The 26,893-nt window shown below is 32.9% G+C and overlaps 1 protein-coding gene across 1 annotated transcript in view; it reads left to right on the top strand.

Moving 5' to 3' along the window:
* UNC13C (unc-13 homolog C) overlaps window positions 1–26,893 on the top strand; it is a 744,392-nt gene that overhangs the window by 355,609 nt on the left and 361,890 nt on the right. Inside the window, exons 10-12 of the mRNA XM_051980682.1 lie at window positions 3,085–3,254; window positions 9,035–9,150; window positions 11,307–11,470. Of these exons, the coding sequence (XP_051836642.1) occupies window positions 3,085–3,254; window positions 9,035–9,150; window positions 11,307–11,470 (450 nt within the window). The remainder of the gene's footprint in view (window positions 1–3,084; window positions 3,255–9,034; window positions 9,151–11,306; window positions 11,471–26,893) is intronic.

Consider the following 26,893-nt stretch of genomic DNA (forward strand, 5'->3'; position numbering starts at 1 on the left):
GCCAATGTCTGTTGATAAGAGATGATGGCATCTGAAAAATTCTGATGCCTGAAATTATTCCATCCATTTTGTAATATGTTGTTTTGGAAAGAATACTTTGAAAAATTCACCTTAGAAAAACTCTTTTTTTCAACTTTCAATTCTATTTTCTTCTGTGTTTTCTAGATGTTTTATAATAGTGATAGAATTATAAATATGAGGCTAGTTTTTCTCAGGGTGACCAGTGGACTTATCATTACTTTATTATTTTAGTGGTCTGTGATTTCATAGGTTTATCTATTCTCTTTGAAGACAGCCATTGCAACCCCCTATACTTTGGTAGATAACCTCTAAAAATTAATAGGTTCTTAGATTTTTAGAACTGGGAGGAATGATAGAGGCAGGAATATGCTGGAGCCAGCTTAAACTGGCTTGTGAGCTGATTCCTAAATTTTCAAGGTGAACATTTATACCTAGAAAATAAAAACTACACATCAAGGGTTCATTTATTGACTTTTTGATAAAAAGCAATGAAAAAATAGCAGAAATATAGATTAAATTTTAGCATATAACAAATTTATTTTTTCTGGAGAGCTGGTGATTAAATGTTTACCAGCATTGCACTTACATGTGTCCAACTCTCCATAATCCCATTTGGGGATTTTTTGGTAGAGAGAGTGGAATAGTTTGCCTTTGCCTTCTCCAACACACTTTACAAATGAGGAATTGAAACAAATAGGATTAAGTGCCTTATCAAGGTCACATAGCTAGTAAGTGTCTGAGACCAGATTTGAACTTAGGCCAGTGCTGAATCCATGTACCCCCTAACTGCTTATTTAATAAAAATTTCCTCATTTTATGGATGAGGAAATTGAGATTCAGATGTAAAATGATGGGATTCAAATAAATGATCAGAAGAATTTCTTCTCTTGAACTGACTCATCTCCCACTGAGCTAGGGAACCTCCCTTCAGGCTGTATCATGAAGAGGGTCATATATGTGTGTGTGTGTATACATATAAACATAGATAGATACACATGTATGCATGTATATGCTATATATAATAGATATTACATATGTGTGTGTACATCTCTACAGAGGCTCATTCCTGCTCCATACCAGTAATAAAGAAAACCTGCATTTGATTTTGGGCTCACTGACTGAAAATTTAGTATTTTTTCTTCTATTTCATGTTGTAACAGCCATGGTCAAAATTCGTTTCTTGGTGCCCAACTTCCTGGTAATGAGCCTCGTGAAATGTAGTCTGGTACTAAGTTGACAGATATCATACCACCTTTCTATACATTCTCTATCTTTCTGTCTCTCATTCTCTTCTGCAACTAGATAGATATATTTATAGAAAGACTGACAGATATTTTTGTATGTATTTAGTTATTTACAAGGTAGATTCTCTATGTCATGTTAGCTCCTTGAGGTTGTGAACTGTTTTTGTCTTCCATTTTATCCATGGCACATGGTACAATTCCTAGGACATAGCTTCCTAAATGTTTTTTGACTGACTGAGATATAATCTGGTACCATGCCTCACTTAAACTTTTTAGGATCTTCTAGAGCAATTTTCAAACATATAGTCATTTCTAGGTCCTAAAGAGGCAGGAATCAGATGTGGCCTTTGATGGCTGATTATATAACATATATTCTATGAATTTAAAAAAGTCATAAGCTAAAATATATCAATAATGATAATCATAATAATTAACCATATATAGTACTTTAGGGTTTGCATGTATTTTTTTATTTTAATTTTTTTCTTTTTTTTTTCTTTTTTTTTTTTTGTAATGTCCCAGCTAGCTTTCTGGAAGCTCTTCGAATAGACCTTGGTTTCAGCAGAATAATCACCATAAGAATAGTCAGGAATAAAATCCAAAGTCTTTATTATCTCCTTCACCTGGGGCAGGGCTAGCTTTTGGAGGGACCTTCAGATGGGCCTTGGTCTTAGTGGAGGAATGCAGGAGGCCTGAGAGTTACTATGATGGTGAGAGATGGAATGTCCCTCTTCCAGTCCTTGTTGGTCCTTATATCCTCTATTACAATTACATCATTACAGCACACTATGCATGTGTGAACTTAGAGAACCTTTACATCACCATGCTAACTACTAAGTATATATGTAAACTAGATAACCATTGTCTCATCAATTCCACTGAGTTAACACCTTGTTTCAAGTATACTTCTCCAGAGTTCCGGCTCTCTACAATTTTTAACATACATTCATTTATAAATTATGTTGGGAGAGAAAAATCAGAGCAAAAAGGGGAAAAAAAATATGGGAGAGATTTAAAAAAAAAACAAAACACCACAGAAAAAAGAAGTGAACATTGCATGTGATTTACATTCAATCTCCTTAGTACACAATGTATTTTTTTATATTTTTCTCTCTTCCTTTCTCCCTCCCTCTTTTCTCTCTTTTTCTCCTTCTCTCTTTCTCTCTCTTAAACACACACATACGTGTTTGTATGTGCATGTGTATATTTATATGTATAGACACACCACACACACACACACACATACACACACACACATAATTTATACTTTTCTCATTTTATCCTCACAGTGTCTCTATGAGGTAGATGCTACTATTATAGCCATTCAACAGATGAGGATAGTGAGGAACAAGAGATTTAATTGACTTGCCCAGAGTTCAACAACCAATGAATGTCTGAGGCAGGATCCAAATATACACCTTCCTAAAACCATGTACAGTAATTTATCCACTTTTCCACCTTGCTAATTATGGGGAGGTTTCTTAATTCTATGTGATTACATAGGTTTCACAATGTAAGGGAATATATCATGGAGTTAGTTAGAAGATGCAACACTAAATCAAAAGCTCCATTTGTCTCTATGACAATAATACTACCAATACAAGGTGTCCCAAAAGTCTTCTGCAGCTTTAAGTCTTTAAAGCCTAGAATGTATGATCTTTATATGTATATCTTTATATTCCCTAACATCCAAAACATCATAGACATAGATTGTTATTCACTATTTTCTCAAGAATCAGATGAATGTAAAATAAATTTTGCCCCCAGACTCCTTTTAAGATTATAAAGAATTCTTGTTAACTTATATATTTATTTTTAGTGAATGCCATAACTCTACTGACCGAATCAAAGTCAGAGTATGGGATGAAGATGATGATATTAAATCCAGAGTCAAGCAACATTTCAAAAAAGAATCAGATGATTTCTTGGGACAAACAATTGTTGAAGTCCGAACATTGAGTGGAGAAATGGATGTCTGGTACAACCTAGGTAACTATCTTTATAATTACATAAGGGATCCTTATTTGAGTCACGTACCAAAATTTCCATAGGTGTACAACTATGTGTTGTCTTCTAATGTCAATTGCTCTTAGATTTTGAGTTACAACTCTAAATTTGGGGATGAATCAATACAATTTAACTGGAAAATAAAGATGGTTACTTGCTCACCATGCACGTTCAGAGGAAGTGAAGACTTACATATTTGTAATAAAAAATTCCTATTGTTCTAGGATCTGTGATTTAATTAATGTAAGGAACTTCCTATGCAAACAATCTTTCCATTTATGTTATATATAGTTTATAGTATTAGATACCTCTCTTAAGCCATGAGAGGTTAAGTGATTTGCCTTTCATCACACTCTTAAGTATCAATAAACAAACACACGTAAGTATTTTCTAAGTGGCAAGAACTATGCTAAACAATAACAATACAAAGAAAGGCAAAATAATACCTGTCCTCAAGAGGCTAAGATTCTAGTAGGGGAGAAAACATTCTAGTAAGGGAATAAGTACATACAAAATTTAGTAACTGTGGGATCCCAGGAAAGGCTTCCTATAGAAGATGATGGTATGTGTCAAAAACTCATCTGCCAGATCTAAAGCTTACCCTGTATTCACTATGACAAATTGTATCTCAGGGCAAATTTTAAATAATTATATCATTTAAAAAATACCTTCAAGAAGTAAAATGCATTGGCAAAGATATATGCCAATTTCAAGAAAAACAAATATCCAACAAATATGTTCTTGTAGTTTATAACTTATTTGATTGTGGTTTCCTAAATGGGACTTAGCAACAATTTTTTAAAAATATATTTTGTATTCTTATTTTTACTTACATATCAAGAAATACATTTTTACATTTGATGGTAACCATATTTTGGGTATCATGAAGAGATTTAATTATATTTCAAGTTCTAATGTTGACTAGTCATGAAGACATTTGAGAGAGAAGGACTTATGTAAGATAGCATGCTCTATTTGAATCTAGAGTGACTTGGGCATGAATCTTGCCACTGACTTTTTTTTTTATATTTCACCCCCCCGCCCCTTTTACCTTTCTTTTTTATTATAGCTTTTTATTTACAAGATATGTGTTTTGGCAATTTTTCAGCATTGACAATTGCAAAACTTTGTGTTACAACTTTTCCCCTCATTCTCCCCATCCCTTCCCCCAGATGGCAGGTTAACCTATACATGTTAAATACATTAAAGTATAAGTTAAATACAATATATCTATACATGTCCATACAGTTATTTAGCTGTACAAAAAGAATCTTGTCACTGCTTTTAAGAGCTTTGTGATTATGGGCAAGTCAGTTAACATCCATGTATCCTTATCAGTTAAATGAAGACAAAAATACTTGTTAGGGTTGTTGTGAGACTTGAATGAGATAATTTATATAAAATACCTCACAAAAATTTAAGTGGTCCAAATGGATAGAGTGATTGACCTGGAGTCAGAAAGACCTGAATTCAAGATTGAACTTAATAGCTGTGACTATAGGCAAGTTTTCTCCTTTGTGACATAGGGATAACAACAACAAAATTATCATAAAGATAGGATGAGATTAACTCTAGAAAGAATTTTGAAACCTTAAATCTCTACACATGTGATGATAATGTTAGCTGATGTTATTATTAATTATTATTAATAGTATTTTTAGTTTTTCTGTAGTTTATAATCTTAGAGAGTTACTTGGGGCTCTGACAGGTCAAGTGACTTGCCTAGAATCACTAAGCCAATATGTTTAGAGGCAGGATTTATATAGTTCTTCCTAAATTTTAGATCAGTTTTCTGTCCATGATGTCAGGCTCTTTATTCCTATTTACATTGGTAGAGGGTGTTCTTTAGAGAGACCTCTTTTTATACTAGTGATACAGGTCTACCCTACTCTCATCCCTAAAATAAAAACATGGTTATCTGTTAAGCAGATATTTAAAAAACAAAAATCAAAATTATGTATCTGGGAGGTAGTTGTAGATAACTTTGCCTTTGACCACTGACCAAATTGAGGTGATTTCTATGCAAAAAGTTTGTTTATTGTTCCACAGAACTATTTTAAGACATCTCATTCACCAGAATTACTTTTAAAGAAATTATCTCAAAAACATACATATAAAGAAATGATCTCAGAGATTTTTATTTAGCGAAAGCATTTGTTTATTTTACTTATATCACTCTCAGTCCTCAGTGAATCATTATCCAATAAGAAATAATAATGTCCTAGGGTATACTTATTAGTCTATAAATACAATTGCAACAAATGAAAGAATGCTTTTTCTCCTTGAAAAATTTTATATTGACAATAATTTCATATTTGACAAATTTAAAGGGAAAACATTGTAATGAATAAGTCTACACTAGAAAGAAGGTAATTTTATAAGTTTTCAAGCTCAGATTAGGTTTGTTAAATTACCTAGCAAAAATCTTCAGTATACCTAGTTTAAAGAATACTTTTAAAAAACTATTTAAAATATTTCTTTGTGTGTAAATACTTTCAATGTGCCTGTGATACTTGACAAGTTGTTGTTGTTGCTGTTTTCCCTGTCCTTTCTCTAGTAATAGAATGCCTTTTGTCCCCTAGTCTTTTTTTTTATTAATACTACTTATTTACTCTGTATTTTGAAGACCAGTTTGCCAAACAAGAATAAATTTTGGCTCAAGCAGTGTCCAATTATCTGAAATTACTAAAATCTGAATCATTGAGGTTAAACTGTTAGAATATTTCACTATGTAACCGAACTTTTTGTATTTAGCTGCATTCTAATTTGGCAGTGATTTAAAATGGGGATTGCCTCAATTTTTATTTTGATAAATTACCCATATATAGAACAAGCTACAGATATGTAGAATTTTCTGAATGCTCTTAACACCAGATTCTCATACCTAGAGTTCTTTTCTGTAACTGGAAAATACAAAGTTTCACTGAAGAGAATATTTTTATTTCCCCACTAACATACATTTTCACCTTTGTTTTTTTAATATTTTTAAGAGTGACTTCTTTAAAAAGATGAATATCTGACTAAATGGCACAGTGAATAGAGGGCTGAATACTGGAAGACCTGAATTCCAATCCATACTTTGACTTTTACTAGCTGTGTGGCTCTCTAATCCTCTGCCTCAATTTACTCCTTGTACTTAACAGGGTTTATTGTAAAGGATAATGTGTAACAATATTTGTAAAGTGCTTTGAAAACCTTAAAATGCTATAAATGCTAGTTATCATAAAAATGTCACTGTTATTATTTATTCTTATTACAATAGCTAAAATCCCTTGGAACACTGAATCCACACAAATACTTTATCCTTAATCTGTATTCATTTTTCCTTTTAATTCAGCACCCATGCCAATATACTTAATAGAAGTCCTAAAAACACACTAACAAACAAAAACAAACAAAAAATTTTAAAACAGTGCTTTAAAGATAGAATTTACTTTTATAAAAGATAGGAGATGAGATGGGTAGAAAAAAGATTGGAATAATGATGATTGAAATCAAAGAACTGTGAAAACAACCCTGAGGCTCTGAGAGGAGAATCTAGTGACTAATATATCTCAAATCGTTTGATTTGTTTTTTGCTTCAAAATTCCCAGAAGACACTTCAGATCCAGACTGGAGAAAGAGTAAAATAAAAGGTTTTCTTTTTAGCAGTTGAGATCTTTCAAGCTATTGACACACCTAAAGGGAAGTGTCAGTGAAATGTAATTTCATTTTTTAAAGTTCAAAGTAATAAAAATAGGTAGTAAGAATTAAGCAGAATCTCAAGATAGATGATTGGGGACTCCCTCCAAGTGTAGATTTCAGAGTCTTCTTGGCTACTTATAGTCTTAGAGAATTATCTAGGACATGTAGAGGTTAAGTAAATTGCTTAGGGTTACTTAATTAGTATTTAACAAGATAGGATTTGACTTCTAGGCCAGTTCTCTCTTCATTATACCACCAAACTTCTCATGACAAAGAAGTATTTTAATGTTTAATTTTTAAAAATTAATTTATTTAATTTTAAAAAGTATTTTTTTGAAAACTAGTCTTCCTAGTTACTTTCACTAACAACTCCATCTAAACTGATAGTTTTATTTAAATTTTCACTGCATGGTTTTATTGCTGGAATCAGTTACCACATTTTCACATAATTATAATTTCAAATACTGTACAATCACTTCAGGGAATTCATAATTTCCTCTAATTGGGATATATGGGAGGAAATAGGTCTAGGCCAAGATGGAGAAAGTCAATGAAGAAAATATCCACCATTGACTCTTTGCCTGTGTGTGTGTGTGTGTGTGTGAGAGAGAGAGAGAGAGAGAGAGAGAGAGAGAGCGAGAGCCAGTGAACACACAATATGTGGCACTTCAATTAATTTTTATTTAAAAACCAAGCTTTTTGGAGATATTATGATATAGAAGAAGGCATGCTGAATCTATAATCTGAGAACCCCTATTTCAGGCTCTGCAGCCAACCTACTAGTTATATGACATCTAGCAAATTATTTTAACCTCTCTGGATTTAATGTGGATGACTAATCGCTTCCTTTCATTTTTAAATTTGTGAATGTAATTAACCAATTATTTGATTGAATTGAGTATTGCAGAATTCCACAATTTTAACCTAGCTGTCTTCTTTGCAAATCTAGTCTGTGTATTTGAATAAAATTCTGTTCCCTGACAAAAATGCTGTAAAAATTCAGGTACTGGGGGATGATTATTAATTATGTTTATAATTCATTCTCTTTTTTATTGATCTCCCCTCTGTCTTTTTAACTTAAATTCTAAACATTTATGTTTAAGTGACTCCTATCTTCCATTCACCTAGAAACAGTGGCCAGAGAGAGACAGATAGACAGAGACAAAGAAAGACAAAGACAGAGTCCTAGAAGAGAGAGAGAAAAGAGAGAGAAGTTCCAGTTATTCATTTTAAATGTTGAAGATTTAGAGCAAAATGAAACTTATATTTTGTCCATAAACATCAATAATCTTACTTTCATTGGCCCCAATAGTAAGGATGACTTCCCTTACTATCCAAGTTATCACATTTGTCAGGAATCCTAAACATGATAAATATACATATGTCTGTGGAAGTGCCTGATATTGCTTTTAAAAAAGAAGCAACTTAGGTTAAGATGTATTAATGATAGCCTAATGATTACTTCATTACCAGCCTCCTTATTACTTCATTAGTTAAAGCATGTATGATTTCATTGGTAAAAAACACATATGAGAACTTCTCCACACTATAGTGTGGAGAATACTGTGAATACAAAATAAACCCATTACCTGTTGGCCAGCCTTATTCTGCATGATAAGTAGGGGATTTAGATATTGACCTGAACCGAGTAAGAGTCTTTTGTTTGCTGGGAAATTATGAGTATGAAGTTCTGTAGGTACTATGATATGTTGATTAGGATTTTTTAGCCTTTTTTCTTCTTTTCACTTTTTAATTTTTTGTTATAAGATATGGCTCTCTGGATAGAGAAAGGGAAAGTATATATTTGAAAAGTGATATAAAAACAAAATATATAATTTTTAGAAGCCTTTAGAGATTGAAAGGGACCTTAGAAATCATCCTACTACCATACATAGAAACAGAGGAATTTCATCTTAAAATTTGACTTATATGATTCATGATTAGTCAATGGACATGTCTGATGGAGTTAGAAATATTCACTTTTAATATCCGCTGCTTGCTTTGAGCTTATGAGCTCTTGTGACATAGAATTATGGTACTGTTGAAAATGACTAACCAATTTCTTTTCCTTTCATCAGAGAAACGGACAGATAAATCAGCTGTATCTGGTGCCATTAGGCTGAAAATCAATGTTGAAATAAAAGGGGAGGAGAAGGTTGCACCATATCATATACAGTACACATGTTTGCATGAGGTAAGTAAATCAAATAATTATAATAATCAAGTTTTGATAAACCTAACTTAATTGAATATCATATGTGAATCTTCCGACAACTGTGCTTATTAAGCATCCACACTGTTGTATAGAATATGGTAGTAGGTAATGCTATTGGGCATTACATATAAAGAATTTTCTTTATCTTAATAAAGCTTATAAGTACCACCTTCTCCTGGAGTCTTTTGGTGGCCAATCAAGGCCTAAGTGTTCCTAAATTTTTCAAGTTACTTTTTTATTTACTTAGATATGAATTGTTTCTACCAACATAATATAGGCCCATTGATGGCAAGAGTGTTGCTCTTTTTTCTATCACTTGTGCCTACTATGGTGACTGCCAACAATAAGGTTCTCAATAAATACTAGATGTATGAATGAATGAATCTTGCAGTATAAGGGAAATTTAACTAATACAAGAGTTAGCTTTTAATGGATCAATATTTTTAATCTTTTATGGAAAGAAAAGGATGGTAAGAAAGATTTACATTTATTTGTTGTATTGTACTACTAAGATGGAAATTCCTTTCACCAATACAGATCAGCAACTCTTCTGTCATTTATGATATTGAAGACTTGCCTAGGATATTAGGAACACCTAAAACACTAGCAATTTACTCATAGAGACACAGGTCAGTGACAGAGATAGAACCAAGTATTCTTGACAAATAGTCCTCTATTCATCATGCAATTTCTCATGAAAATAATTATTAAAGTGAAAAATAATAAAACATATTGACATATTTGGAAGCCTTCATGGAATTGATGAATCTTTAATAGTATTTTGAAGAAAAAAAATAAGTGGTATAACTGATGTTAGGTACAAAGGGAGCCAGTTGATGAAAGACCTTGAAGCGCAAAATTTATAGTTTAGATCCATTTCAGAAGTCTATTGTGAGACCTGTACAGAATAAGAATAATAAAATATTCATAAATTTTCAGGGTTTGATTTCACAATTTAATAGTAGCTTAGTGCCTCTTACCTGGAACCTTAATTGTTGGAAAAGCTGCCTTTCATGTGCTTTTTTTCATTCTATGTGAAAGTCTGAAATGATTCACAAATATAAAGTTTAAGTCCATTACTAAACATCTATTAATCACTTTCTGTGTACCAGGCACTGTGATTTTATATTTACTCCAAGGTTTTTTTTCCTAATTGGGGCATTACTACTGTATTTGAGAGACATTTACCAGCTCTCTTAGTATCTCAAAGGAGGTCCATTTATATATATACTGGGACTTCTCTTCATTTTGCAGTAGGGGCAAAACTATAAATGGAATAAACCAGTTTTTAATATATTGGAGCATATCTAAACCATGGTGCCTTTCTGTTCCATAATGAATCATTTTTAAAATTCTCCCAAAGGACTTTTACTTGCATAAGAAAAAAGTAAATTCTGGAACCAAAATATAGGAAGAGAAGATGCAGACTAACTGGAACTACTTATACAGATTTTATTTCCTATTCTTTCATGCTGGTCCCAGAACCAGAAGAGGATGTGATATTAGATAGTGGTCTCTGACTGAGACTGAATTTACATTACAATCCTTGAGTGTTTTGGAATATAGTGGAGTCCTTGACTAAGTGATTAGTAAAAGTCTAGAATATTTAATTTTAACCTTGCCTGAACTATTTTGCCCCCACTGTGTAGTATTTACATAACTATATTCTGCATCAATATAGTCATAAAGGCCAAATTGTTCCCTCAGCTCAGGAATTGACCAGGAGCCCAAGGAAGCCAGACCAGTGAATCAGCTTATACTTAACAATGCAGAAGTGTATACTTTGTTAGTATTTCTCAGAAATAGCCAATTTTACCTGTAGTAGCTTTCTTATGCTCCTGGAGATGTTTTTCTTCCAGGGAAGAAATCAAAAATGTTTTTAAATAACCATTTAAGTAGGTCCGTGTAGAGGGTTAGAATTGAAAGCAGGAATGGTTCTGAGGGAAAGGAATGGGTGGATAAAGAATGTGCTATATTCTTGCTGCTATTTCCCCAGGAGACTTAGAAGCCAGGCACTTTGTAAGAAATTTTTAGAAGCAAAGATAATATGAGTGGATTTCACTGTGAGTTATATTTAAACAGCTCTGTCCTCCATTGAGGAATCCCTGAACAATTCAAAACCCTCTTATCTTTAGAACCTGTTCCATTACTTGACTGAAGTTAAATTTAATGGTGGAGTGAAAATCCCAGAAGTCAAAGGAGATGAAGCTTGGAAGGTTTTCTTTGATGATGCGTCCCAAGAAATCGTAGATGAATTTGCAATGCGTTATGGAATTGAGTCTATTTATCAAGCAATGACGTGAGTATAGCATGTTCTTTGGGGTCTTTTTAAAAAACTGTCAGAATCTAAAAAAAAAGAGAAAAAAGTCTTGCATCTCTTTTGCCCCTTTTCTAATGAAATTCTGATCTGAGTTGATAATGTCATATCAACCACAATTTGAAAAAAAAAAATAGAGATATAGAGTCTGGTAGTCTCATCTAGTTAGTTCTCATTCTTCATTTCTTTCACCCTCCCTTGTGGTTCCCATTGTTACAGAATAGAGACCTTTTTGTCTTTTTTGAAGCTATAATAGAATATCTTTAAATTATTATTGGTAGTTTGTATTTGATGGCTTATTTATTGTTACTTCAGCTTATTTTTAATGTTTTGAAATTGCAGAAATCTTTGTAAAACATTGTTTTAATCTGAAAGTATGTTTTAATTTCAAAATGTAGTAGTCCTCTGATGATTGATTCCTCTATCTGAATGCTGGGAGGTTCCATAGGGCTGTACAGTTAGTCCAGCTTTAAGTCATTGGCATCAAAATCTTGAAGATTCCCAGAATTCATACAGCTGCCATTTAAAAAAAAACAAATTTTAAATTTTAGAGGGCAGTAGATTGTGCAGTGGATAGAGTACCAGTCCTGAAGTCAGGAGGACCTGCGTTCAAATCTGCCCTCAGACCCTTAACACTTCCTAGCTGTGTAACCCTAGGCAAGTCACTTAACCCCAATTGCCTCAGCAAAATAATAATAATAATAACTAATAAATAATAAAATTTACCTATACTTTTTACCATAAGTTTTTTTTAAGAAAAAAAGGATAAAATAGTAAAATCAATACATTTGGTAATGATTGATACTAGCAGCACTTACACTGTCCCAAAGCTATAAACCTTCACACATTCCCTGTTTTATAAACAGAAGGGGGACATTTCCTATGTCTATTCCTTTGAATTGGGATTAGTCGTTACATTTCACCTGAGTTCATCTCTCTTTTAGGCTTATTTTCCTTTACAATAATGTAGGCATTATGTTGATTATTTTCCTGTTTCTGTTTTCTTCATCCTATATCTCTTCATCAAGCCTTTCTGTGTTTCTTAAATCTCTTTTATTATTTAATAAGGTTCCATGATATTAATAATAATTAATTTCATACTTATATACTTTATACATTGAAAATTTTATAATATATGGATATACATTATTCCAAATAAAACTGTTGGGTTGGTATGAGTTAACACTGTAAATTAAGAAGATATATTCATATGAGAAAATCTAGGAAACAGAAGAAACATGATAGGTGAAAATTTGGGTAAAAGTCAAAAGAGAGAAAAACAGGAATAATTTTGACATTTAATTATACTATAGGCCACCTTATTATAAAAAGAAAATAGATGAGAAGTTTTAGAATCAGGTCACTCCAGGGAAGTAGTAAAAAGCAGAGCTTAAATGATTTGTCCAGGGTCATACAGCTAGTGAGTGTCTAAGGCTAGATTTGAACTCATGTTTCCTGACTCCAGCCCCAGTGTTCTATCCAACAATCCAGTTACTTCAATAGTTTAGTATGGTCCTACAAAAATAATGCTGGGGATGCTAATACTCAAAAAACTGAGATTGGTGAGGGAATCAAAGGACAATGAAAAGATATACTGAGATATATATTGTAAAACAGTGATCTTTACACTGGAAATGACAGAACAAATGGACTAATAGGGAGTTAATATCAAAGATATGAAAAAAAATAGTAAGAAAAAGTCTAAATACCTTGATGAATTCAAGACTCCTGAATTAGAAAGCCAACATCTTTGGCTTCTGTCTGGCTGTGATTTTTGAACTATTATCAGTGGCATTTGAAAAATCATACACAAATAAAAGAGGCATTACAAGATTGGAGAAGTCAAATATTGTTATGATTTTCAAAAAAGTAAAGCACAGTAATTCAGAAAATTATAGGTAATTGAACTGGACTTTGATTCCTGGGGAAAGTCTAGAATGAATCATTAAAGAAATATTTGGTGAATAGATAGAAAAGTGATTACAAAGTGCTAGAATACACTCATAAAGAAGATCATGCCAACTAACCTAATTTCTTTTTTTAAATAGAATTGATAAACTCACATATGTGAGGACAACCTTGTGAATATAGTTAACCTGTTTTTTAAACAAAGCTTTTGATAAATGTATTTCTTTCTTTTTTTTTTTTTTTTGGAGAATATAGAGAAATGTGGATTAGATTACTATCTAGTTAGATGGATTCAGAATTAGTCATTTATGAACAGACTGAAAGAGGAGTACTCAGTGGTTTAATGTTTGTGTGACCTAACTTTTCCATTATCATCTTTAATCTATAACTTTAGTATTTGAAAGACTTTCAAAGACTAGTTCTATTTTCCTACAAAGGATCAAACCAAGAACGATGGGTAGAAGTTAACAAGGAGCTTAAAATTTAGTGAGGTGACAATTTCCCAAATAAATGAAATTTACCCCAAAAGGAAAAGTCTCTGTCTTGAGGTAGCTGGTTTTACTTGTTACATCATCTTCAAACTGAAGATGGATAATCATTAATTAGAATTTTTTATAATAGAGATTCCTTTTGTTTATGGTTTAAATTAAATGATGAAATCTCTTCCATTTCTCAAATTTTGTGATATCATCACTATATATCCAATCATTTGGCAAGCAAAGAACATTCGTGGTTTTCCCAGATTTTTGCTGCCGTCTATTATTCAATTTGCTGTACATTTGCCTTCCACAATTGAAACATAAGCTTTTATACTGTCCTCAGCATTTTACCCATCACTTGTAATTTAGAACAACCTGGTATATGGTTAGGTGTTTCCTGTTATTGTTAGATTCTGGGTATATTTTTCTAGTTCATGAGATATGCTAATGGTAATGTACTGTGCTCTTGAATTCTGCCTTTCACTATGTCAATTATTGTAGCTCTGCATAAATCAAATGGTAGAACATGGATGCAATTAAAGTAAAAGAATAACTAATGGTTTAGAGTAAAGTAAACATCTTCCCACTGATATAGCTAAAAACAAAACAAAACAAAACAGATTCAGAAAAGGATCTCAGGGATAGCTGTTGGCTAAACAGTTTTTTAAAATCACCTTGGCAGTATTGTTTTTATTTTTATTCTTACCAGTCACAAAGAAGTTTAAAAACACCCTGTTCACAGAGAATAAAACAAGAAGTCAAGTTGAAAGGAGAAGACATAGCTTTCAGTTCTGTACAGTATTTTTATCACATTCTCTCCTGTCTTTCTATTTCTGCCCACCAGCAGTAGGGAACACTTAACTGATGTCCATAAGGTAAAAAGTACAGAGCTTGGTGTTCTCAGACAGGCAGAATTTTGAAAAAATACATAGTTCCTATCCTCATAGAGATAGCAACCTAGGGGAGAGGCAAGTTTATATGCAAAAATGCCAACATAATATCTGTTAACCAGCAAAGTTGCATCAACAGACTATATAGTAGTTAATGCTAACTTGCTGACACCTCTCTTCTTAAACTGTTTCTTTATTTCTATATTCTCACAACTGTGAGGAGAAAGATGCTAATATGAGCAGAAGGCTACTTATAGTTCATCATTTTATCTTTACCATGATTAAGAGTGATAGATTTGCCCAATAGATTATCACATTAAAAATAGAAGGTATACCTTTTTAAATTTTTTGAATCATATTTGAACAATAATGAACAGTGAATGTAATATGAAAGCCATATCTTCATGCTTCATTCCTGTGTAGAGGTAACTATGGGTTCTTAATGGCTGAGTCCACAGAATGCAATATCTAGCAGGTGCTACCATATTGGAAAGGTTTTGAGTATTATTCTAGATCTTGACAGAATATATCTTCTTTCAGTTCCAGCTAAATAAGTACAGAAGAGTTTTCTCACTATTAGGCTAGGAATTAGTGATGCATTCTTTAACGTTGGTAACCCATTAAACAAAAAAAAGATACAGAATGATCTACATTATGTCCAGATTACTTCTAATTCTTCAGTGATGCTGGAATAGGATGCTTAGATTCACATACTTTACCCATTGTTTATAGATAACAGATCTGGTACTATCAAGGTGATTTTTTTCATCTAATAACAGGTAGAAATGCCACTTGAGGAAGTAAATCAGCACTTTAAAATTTTTGCTATATATGAAAAGAGAAAATAAAAATATTTAGGTAAATGGCTTGTAGTTTCTCCTTGGAGAGACAAATGGACTAGTTGACATTTTGCTTTTCCTGGGGTTTTAGAAACAACAAGAAATCTCATTTCGTGTGATGTGATCATATTTCATTGTAGTGCTCTTATTAAGCATAAGCAAAAAGAGTGCTGTACAGGTAATTACAGTTTGTGCTCTAAAATCTGTTTTAGAGGTGGACATTTCTACAAATAACTTGACAAGACTCTCCAAATCAAATCAATATATTTTAATTCTCACTGAATATAGCAAAAGATGTTTGCTGAGGATTGTGTACTCTATGTAGCTTCTGAGGCTGAGATGCAACAAAGTATCTCTCCTGCTTTTGGCCTGAAAATTAATACCAGGAAAACATCTCCACTAGCCAACATCATACCATCCATCTATGGAGCCCTTGGTTACAGCAAAAGGAGAGCCTTTGAATGCTTAGGTTAAGTTCATTTATGGTGACAGTGTTTTCCAAAGATGTGTACATACATGAAAAGCTTGATGTATGCATTGATGATGCATGCATGTATGCCATAAGCATGAGTATACATATATTAGCTCAGTAGGAGGCTCTGAAAGAAAGTGTCATTAAAAATAAAGAGGCTGCCTATCAAACTGAAGATTTACAGAGCTTTTGTGCTGCTCTATGAAACCTAGACAAGACAGCATCACCATGAGGGTGCAATGCATCCATTTGAATCGTCATAGGAGGATTCTGAAAATCACCTGGCAAGATAGGTGTTGGACACTGAGACACTTTCTCAAGTTGGACTACCAGACATTCAAATTCTAGTAGAGAAAGCACAACTCCAATAGGCTGGCCATGTTGTTTAAATGCCAAATGTATGTTTACCTAAAAGACAATTTTACAGAAAACTGATACAAAGTAAACACTCACAGGAAGTCAGAAGAAGTAATACGATAATGCTCTCAAAGTCTCTGAAGAATAGATTGTGAGATTTGGACAGTATCTCCAGCATGCTGTGCCTGATCAAAGAAAGCACTGGGCTCTATGAGCAAGCAGAATTATGGTAGCCGGGATGGGGGCAGAAGGAGAGAATAAGATGTGCAAAGTTAGAGACTCTCTACTCCATATGGATCATTTGTGTCTAAGCTGTGGCAGAGTCTTTCAAGCTTATATCGGCAGACACACTATGCCTTGATTTCCACATAATGATATAATTTTGGTCCTCTTTAAGAATGAAGGTCAAAAAGAGACCTAACTGAGTTTCAATTGATAAATGACGGACAGAAGCAGCTATACCCAAAGAAAGAACACTGGGAAACGAATGTGAACTATCTGCATTTTTGTTTTTCTTCCCGGGTTATTTATACCTTCTGAATCCAATTCTCCCTGTGCAACAAGAGAACTGTTCGGTTCTGCAAACATATATTGTATCTAGGATATACTGCAACATATCCAACATATATAGGACTGCTTGCCATCTAGGGGAGGGGGTGGAGGGAGGGAGGGGAAAAATCGGAACAGAAACGAGTGCAAGGGATAATGTTGTAAAAAATTACCCTGGCATGGATTCTGTCAATATAAAGTAATTATTAAATAAAAATTTAAAAAAAAAAGAATGAAGGTCAAGTACTAGCCAACAGTTATACAGCTGACTATAATTGTAGAGAATACTAGATCCCATTGTGCCGCTGCTTCTTCTTGTTGTCAAAGTGCTTGCCCCTGTTATGGAGGACATAAAATACAGAGTCCAAAATGTTTCCAGAATATCTAGGGATGAATATCTAGGAATGAAACTAGATGTTTCTGTTTGCATGTCACATTGTAATGACTGTATCAAGCATGAGATATTTTAGAGTCTTAACAACCCACATAGGAAAAACTAAATATATGAAGGATACATATGGTCCATATTGGGACATTCAATCCCATCAGAACATGTATCCTAGACATACACTGCAAAAAGAAAATTCACTTGACCCAAAAAAAAAAAAAAAGGAAGAGAAGAGAACAGGCTAGATTGCATTTAGAAAATTGTACACTGCTTTTGATGAAGTTTCTCCCTGGAGTCCTAAAGCCATGTTTTAAATTATCAGTATTCTAAGTGGAACATCACAAAACAAAGAAAGATATAATCACAAATATGTAAACTTACTCCACTATCTGTGAGAGACATAATCCTCCCATCTCCCATAAATTATTAGCTCAATTTCTATAGAGTCTTGTCCATGTTCCAAGTCCATCATCTCTCTCAGACTCAAGTCTTGGATACTCTGGCACCTCTAGGCTTCCCTATCAGTCTGACTGACTGAATCACCCTTCCTAGAATAATGTCTCCAAGCTGTTCATGGCTCACATTCCCAATTCTAGCGTTCTGTTGAGGACTATTCCTACTAACAGTTGAAATGAGGAAAAACAACACAGAATAGAAATATACACCTTCAGTCATTTCTTAGAGCCCAGAAGGTAGAATATTTCAAGCAATTTTAAAGACAAAGCTAGCAATTAAGTAAACCAGCCAACCAAAGGAGGTTAATCCCACTTCTTCCCCCTTGTAAGCAATCTGGATACAGTCCAAAGGCCCCTCATAGGATCTGAGGATGTTCAAAGGCCCTTACCCACACATTGCTTGGGGCATTGAGAAGGCTCTGACTAACCCAGGGTCATATATGTCAAAGGCAGGGTTTGAAACTGAATCTTTCTGACTAAAAGTATTCCCTATGGCAAGCTATTGCTCCTGAGTGAGAAAGTATAAGAGAAACAGACAGATAGAGAAATTATATATGGTAAGAGCAATATGTCAGCATACATTTGTAAATTGAGTGCATAGAAGTGTCATGAGTCAGCAAAATAAAAGTTTAATTTAATCCAATCCAATCCGAGTTTAATTTAAAAATTTGTTGTTAAAATGGCCATTTAGTATGCTTTTCTGAAACCTCTTTAGTGGTTGAAATGGGAGGAAGTCTTGCATTCAAGTTCCACTTCTAGTTTTATGATTCTAGACAAGTTTCTTCCCTCCTCATTGCCTTAGGTGGTCTAGTGGTTAGATTTCTCAATTTGGAGTCACAAAGATATGAGTTCAAATCAAGCCTCAGACAGCTTACTAGCTGTCTAACCCTTGGAACAGCCTGTGTAATATTTGTTTTGTTTCAGTTTCCTCAACTGTGAAATGAAGATTTAAAATAGCATCTATTGCCCAAGGTTTGGAGCACATAAAATAAATTGCAACATTACTTGTATATCATAAAGTGATATAATATTCCCCAAAAAATGTCCATGAAATTTTAAATTTAAAACTACACCAAGATTTCTTATAACACCCTGAATAAATGCTGGGAAAAGATAGATGATAAGCTTTAGAATATTTTTGTATTTTTGAAGAAAATTTCCTTATTGAGAAGTTACCTTTACTAATAAAATCAGAGGTCCATACTCTTTCTCTCCCCAACTAAACAAATCTGACTATATTAATAGACCATAATAAATTAAATGACTTAAATAAGGATTTTCCCCCTCTTCTGTGGATCTGAAACGGATTCTATTTGCCAATTAAAAAATAAGATATAAAAAGCTAGTTATTCTTATTCTTCACACCTCATTGACCTAATATAAATAGGAAATCTGGAATCACTCATATAAGATACGGTTTTTGTTTATCACATGGGGGCAAGGAGGTTTATTTATCAAGCAATATGAGGGTTTTTGTTTATTTGTTTGTTTTTTTTTTTGTTAATTTTCTAATTCTTGAGCCTAGTCCATTGTGATTTTCAGTACACAATAAGAGACTTTAAAATTTTAGAGTATATTGGCAAGATCTTTAGAATTTTAGAATTTAGTCTTTTTGCTTGTTGATAGTTATAGAATTTTTGATATATTGAAAAAAAAAAACACTCTTCATATTCTTCATATGATCTTTGTTCTAATAAAATGACTTTGGAATTATTTCCTGGGAATGACATTCTATATCTTGTCTCTATTCCCTTGCCCAGACTCTCTTCCACAGTTTGTAGTCCATTATCATCTCAATCTCTTAGGATCCATAATACCCTACAAAGTACATCACAGTTGCCACTATATAAGTCCTTTTCTGATCTCTCTTCTATAATATAAGCTCCTTAAAGATAGCAATTGTTTTTTATTTTATTTTTTACTTTGTCTTTAATACCTATCACAGGAATTTGGACATAGTAGAGGGTCAATAAATGTTTATTGCATTTCAGTTAATATTTTAGAGCAAAAATATCAGACTCAAATAGAAATGAATGGAGAAGGCCTTTAAACTATGGAACTATGAATAATATGGATCCCTATGAATTCCATTTTGACTTTTGTTTAATATTTTCTAATTTTTTAAATTTAATACTAATGACATTATGTATCCCATATACCCCACAGTTCATGTGTTTGACATCCCAGTTTTAGATATTTTCTGTTAGATGTTGAAATGTATATTGTTGAGATGCCTTTGATAATAGGCAGTTTTGAAGATGCAGTATAAGCATAATTCCCAGTGTATCATTGGACTAAGAGTTAATCAGTATACATGAATGAATTTAGAATCATAGATTTGGAAAATGAAACATTTTAGGAGAAGTCAATTCCAAACACCCTCATATAGTAAATGAGAAAACTGAGAACTCAAGAGGATTAGTGATTTGCCTAAAGTCACATAGGTAAGAATATGGATTTAAATCTAGATTTTCTAACTATAAATCTAGTATAGTTTTCACGATGCTGTGGATTTTTATAAATTATAAATTCAAAAATGGTTGAAAAGTTAATTGAATAAATTTTCTCATGCCATTTTGAAGCTTTCTTTTTGGCAAAGATAGGCCAAGAAAGTAAAGAAACACAGGTCAGAAATAAAGCAAGTCACATCTTCCATGACAAACAACAATGGAAATGGGCCCATGAATGAATATACTTCCAGGCTAGATAAGATAGAGAATGCCAAGTGTTAAAAAAAAATTAGACCCAGATAAAATATATCTTGCTTAGGTTACTGATATTTATAAAATTAATCCATATTTAAGGTAGATGCCAAGCCTGTGGCTATGTGACTACGCTTCAATCCAAAGGTCACCCCCAGGAGAACATGGATAGAAATAGATTACTTGGACTTTGTCAAAAGACTGTTCATTTGCCGAACATAACTCCAAGTTTAACCCCTATAAGTCTTTGAAATATGATGTGGGGAATAAAATATCTTCTCTTTGATTATTCTTCTAACTTTTTTGTTACCATTATGTAGTAGCCATGATCTTTATTATTATTAAAGCCTTTATTAAAATCTCAATTGTGTCCCACTCCAAACATATAACTCTTTATCACATTTTCATGATTTTAAAGGAATTGCACCCAGAAAGAAAAAAATAGGACAATATTTATTAAAAGAGAAATTCTGAAGGTAAATTATTAGATTTCCTTTCTCTGTGTTTGTTGTAATGAAAAGGAAAACAATCTATTTTGCTAGTAAATAATCTGAACACTTAAATCATACTTCCCAGTTCCCTAGGATCCTTCAAATTTACAGTAAATGGACAGACCTTTTCCCACAAGACATTTTCTTTGGGGCCCTAATTTTTTTTAGCTCTATTCATTGCGTGAAAAATATCATCTTAATTCTGGAACATTCATAACAACAGAGAAAAGAGTGTGTGGTTTCTCTGTTTGAATAAGTGATTGATCAAAGACTAGAAAGTAAAATCTAGCAAGATTAGTTCCCACACAGCAATTATAATCATGAATCTGAAAAAGTTATTTTCTGACTTAGGAAAGAATAAGAAGACTATCCTTTTTGCTAAGAGAAGTGTCATTTATTGTAAATATGTTGTTATGTTGTTTAGTTCAAGTATTACAGAATTTTGGGGACTCCTAAAGCTTTCTGTGATATGAAAAGGGCAAACCAGAAGATCTGAAAGAAAATGTGTCCTTGTAAGAAAAAAAAAAGTTTATCACATGCAACTATATACCAATGGCATTTTTTGTTACCTTTATCAGAGATAGAGGACTAGACAAAATTGTTTAAATCATCAAGAGTCAATTCCAGGTAATTCCTTATTTGGTGTTAAAAGTATTCTTAGTTAAGATACAGAGAATCTGAAGTTTCTTCCTAAAATTTGATTGTGTGTGTGTGTGTGTGTGTGTGTGTGTGTATGTGTGTGTGTGTTTTGTGTATTAGCTAGACAATTATAACTATTAGCTACAAATAGGGACAGGCTAACCAGAACTTTGGCCTAACCCAGTGAATTGAGAAAGTAATGACAACACTGTAGCAGTAGAGACCCAAGATAGTTTACCACCAAGTTGGCAAAAATACATTTTTAACATAGAAATGTACCAGATAATGAGCTCCTCCCCTGCTCTGACCCACCTTCAGCAATTTTTAAAAATCTCTTGTCCTAGATATGGTTCTTTAAACTTTCTCTGAGTTTGAAAATTCTTAATTATGTCTCTTTTAGGGTATGATCTTATCTCTAAAGAAAAAAATTGAGCAAAAATAGTGAAAAACAAAACTATCTGTTCACTTTACTTAACTTCAATTTACTTAATTATACTACATTATTGAGGATAAGTAAACTGAATCAAACTAATTTTTTCTTTGGAAAATGTAAGGAAGGTTCATCTGACAAAGGTAATACTTCTTAGCCAATTGTGCAAAAGACATTCATTATGGCATATCACAAAAAAGACTAATGGGAGAAGTATAAATCTCCTTCATTGCCTCTGTGGCTCATATTGCCTACTCATCCTGATATTTTCCATGATACCTCCCTTTGTCTCAAACAAGAAGTCATACCTTCCCATCATTTTGCAAACTGGCCTTACTTGGTTCGGTAAGTAGTCACAAAGTTTGCTGAACAAAAAGAAAGGATCTGAGAATTCTACAGAATCTCTCACGTGTCTAGGATGGATGCAATATTACAAATGGAATGTTCTATGCTCTTCATAAAAAATGGCAATGCATAAATATTCAAAGTGTTTCTATTGCTAATTATTGCAGATAATTTTTCCTTTCATCTATACAAGTTTTCCTCTAGAGTTTCTTCTAAGACAGACCTGAGACTCATTGATTTCTATTCAGTGCTTCTGTCTTATTATCTTCATTTTCCCAAATATTTACTTCTCATTACCTTCTGAAGCAAAAGCCAATCTCTGACTCATTATACAATTGGCGACAACCTCATGTGGGAAATCTTGTAAGCTCAATTATAATTGGAGAGAGAGAGAGAGTATAATGTAAAGAAAAGAAAACTGTTGAGTTGGGCCCCATTTCCAGTTCTGGTACAAAGTAGCTGTTTGATCATGGGCAAATTATTTCATCTTTCTGGGTTTTATTTGTGTCATATGTAAGATAAGCAATGGATAAGGTCTGAAATTCTTAATTACTGAGGTTTTCAATTCTGCTAGCTATTAATCATTAGGAAATAAGAAGTTATATGTGCTTTCTGATTTGCAAAAAGTGTCAGTATTTTTGGACTGCTTTCCAAGATTCACAGAAAATCCTAGAACTAGGAGAGACATTTGAGGTTTTATATTATAATGTTTGCCTGAACTAGAATACCCCCTGAAACCTACCTGGTGATACTATCTAGGTGATAACGCAGCTTTTGTTTTTAATAATCCAAATAAGGAAGAACCAAGTTCCTCCAAAGATGTGCTCTTTGACTTTTTATATTTTTCCTTCTTGGGGAGCTGGATGGCCCAGTGGGGAGAGCACCAACCCTGAAGTTAGGAGGATCTGAGCTCAAGTCCAGCTTCAGACACTTAACACTTCCTAGCTTTGTGTACAGTCTTACTCTGACTCCTCTTTTTGTTATCCTGTCCCTCTTAAATAAAACGTAGATATTCCAGAACAATATTCCAGGCTTTAAGATCTGTCAAGCTTTAGTAACATAGATGAAATCAAATTTATCTCCTTGCAGTAGGGTTTCTCTTTCTGCTGGCTCATTACCAATGTCTTACATGCATGCCTTATATTGCATATAAACATAGGATATTTTGATCCATTGCTAGTTCCTTTCTTTGATAAGAATTTCTGGTCTTCTGTGCTGTTATTCCTTTTCTTACAATCTCTATTTTCTTTAGCTTGATGGATTTACAAAAGCCATTTTCTCAATCCCCCTTCTTTTTTCAGTTTAAATACCTTTTGATTGCCTTTTCAAGACTCTTAGCAAATGTGTTTACCTTTCTTTGTTAGGGACACTATCCTTGGTCAAGAATCCATCATTCTTGCATTTTATCACTGAGTAAGAAATCTAAATTCTATTTTTAAGATACTATCATTTTTACAAATTATTTCCCAGCTTTCTCTTTCTCATAAAAAAAAAACCTTGCCTTTGATCAATAGAAATGATGAAAGGTACTGTGCCCTCAAATCCTTTCATTTTTGCTTTTGTTTGCCCCAGAACTAAATAATTCTCAGCAATTATTTTCTGAGTTCCTCAAGAAAAGAGACAATTTTTTAAACCTTTCTTTGTATTCCTAGTACTCAGCACAGTTCCTGGCACCTTTTAGCTGTCTTAAAAATTGCTTATTGATGGACATATCCCTTCTGGCAATATCATTTGACTCCATATGAATTACCAGAAGTAGGTAATGATTTCAGGACAATTGTTGGCATATCCTGGGCACAAACCCAAAGAAGGCAGCAGATCCTTATAGAGTCAAATTGGCAAATCTCTAATGCAGGAATGTCAGCAGGGAATTCCCAACCACTGTTATTTATCTCCCCTCCCTTGAACCTTATGGAATGAATGTCTCACTGGCATTCCCTGTGGTCCCACATCAGTATTCACTAGGTGATCTTAAGTTGCTTTTTATTCCAGCAGTCCCTTTCTCATCTCTTCAGGAAGAATTTCCTCTTTATTATTACTAGAATGACTATCATCAGCTTTAATATTTGTATTTCTTAATGACATTAATTTTTTTAAAGTAGCAATTGTCGCTGTTTTACTCAGCAGCAAATATGCCACTAAACCCTTTCATTAATAACAATTTAAAAATCATCTTTGTTATAACCTTGATGAAACTGGTAGTTTGTTTGTTTGTTTTGACACCAGACTAATTTTATTGCAAAACTGAAGCCAAAGCATTTTTAATAATGTAGTGCATTGCCCTTTAGTCATGTCTTGTAAGGGAAAGGACAGAGATTTTTAAATTTCTTGAGATTCTAAGGAACCAATTACTTCACTTCACCACTTACTTTTCAATCATCAGGATATAATGCCTTGTCTTGGTACACATCATAGGTCTTCTTACCCTTATCTTCCCCCAAGCTAAATCATCTTTGGTGAATCTGAATAAGAGATTACAAATTTTCTTCAAGCTTGACCTCACAATTTAGAGCTTCTATACTTATTTCATTATAAAACTAGTTTAAAACTCTAATATGAAAAAACACAGAATTATTGTTTTTTCCTGACAATAATAAATTGTCTTCCATCTAATCCACCTATTCTTACTAGTGAAAACCTGGCTGTTGGAAAATCATCTTGATAAGCTCTTCAATCATCTGACATTCTCTTACTTCTTCAGTTGCCATCTACAATTCCCATATCAGTTCCTTAATTTACATGTTGGGATGTCAAGAAAATTGAACTCACCATTTTATCTGGCAAGTTCTAGAGTGGGGCCATTAGTCTGTACCTAGGCACTGTTTTAACTTTTTTCAGGCTTCTAAAAATAAAAGAACTTTGAGGAAGCAATGGCACTTATTATTTACATATTGTTTTTAGCATTCCCCTTCAGCCATTAGGTTATATTCAAAAGTATTGGTGCCATTTTAAGCGACTGAATGAACCTTAAAATGACAACAAGACTTTGGGGACAGTATACAACTGATTCATCAAAAAATGTTCTTTGTTATGAATTACGAGAGCCCTAAATAAAAATTTCTGGAATCTAGGGAAATCAGTCTAAGGGGAAAACCTCATGAAAGATGGCAGAACTTAATATTGATGGAGAAGAGGGACCTTTGGACACTGCCTTCAGGGACAAATAAAGAGACTATGAGATGCTGGGAGAGTCACAAGTTCTAGAAAAAGTTTAACAAGCATGCTACCAGAGGGGTCAAAGGAAAGGTGAAGAAATGTATCATCTCCTAATTTTACATTCTAATGAATTATTTTATATCAATATGTATAAAGTTCAGTTATTTTTACTTACTGAAGAAAATGCGAAGAGAGCCCTTTAAGTTTTGGAACTTTGAAGCAAAGTTTCATTCCCCTACTCTAGACAAAATTCCTTCTTTGAAGATTTGAGAGTCAGTATTTTGGTTAAATTACTTAGACTTTTCATTTAGATTAAGCCTGGTAATGGCTGCTAACGTTGTTTGTCTCATGCCTTATTTAGGACTTCTCTTTTGTTCTTAAGGTAAATATAACATAGAAATAATATTAGTTGAATTTTAAGTGAAAAATGAAATATTTCATTCAGTTTTCCCAAAAGAATATGTGTCAAAAAACTAATCTAATTCTCTAGAAATTCAAATGCTAATCATGAAAAACTTGATTCTATGTAAGTTACCATTAACACTCAAAAACCATAAAGTACATTACCACATTAACTACTGTGTATGCCTACTAAATGTTCACAGAATAATTGGGTGGCATGATAAACTATCACACTAAAAGCAGCTAAGTAAGTATTCTGGATGTGTTAGCAGTAAATAATCATCTGCTTATGATACTTGGGTTTTAATATGAAAATATGAAAAAGCCATAAGCTAAAGGCATAGTAGTTAATAAACCATACATTTCATGGTAAGATATTGCTTATGGCATTAAAATTACCATTTTAAAAAAGAAAAGAAAAGAAAAAGATTGAAATGTATTTATATTTTTTCTTGCTATGCTTTCCATGCTTTCATATTTTATTTGTGATAAGGGGAAATTCTATGCTACATATTAAACTTAATGACAAATAATTATTTAATAGCCAATGATTCATTTTATTCTACATTCAATTCATAAGTTTTCCTGCATCAACTTATAGATTCTCACCCTACCAAATATAAGTCAAAGGTGAAATGTAGGATGTTAAGCTCTATGCTGAATCCTTAAAAATTGCTGTAGGATACAAAAAAAACCCATTATTTTCTAGAATCTTTTCATCATAAAATTAAATAATAGAGCATATTTATTCAAAAATCAGTCAATCAATGGATTGAACCCCAATACATTTCCTTTAGCAGTCCTTTCATTCTTAAAAGATTTTGGGGTTTTATATATATATATATATAATTGAAAGGACTGTCAAAGGGCATCTGATACAACCTCCCACCCCCATTTTATGAA

The sequence above is a fragment of the Antechinus flavipes genome, chromosome 2 (genome assembly GCF_016432865.1).
Source record: "Antechinus flavipes isolate AdamAnt ecotype Samford, QLD, Australia chromosome 2, AdamAnt_v2, whole genome shotgun sequence".
Classification (NCBI taxonomy): domain Eukaryota; kingdom Metazoa; phylum Chordata; class Mammalia; order Dasyuromorphia; family Dasyuridae; genus Antechinus; species Antechinus flavipes.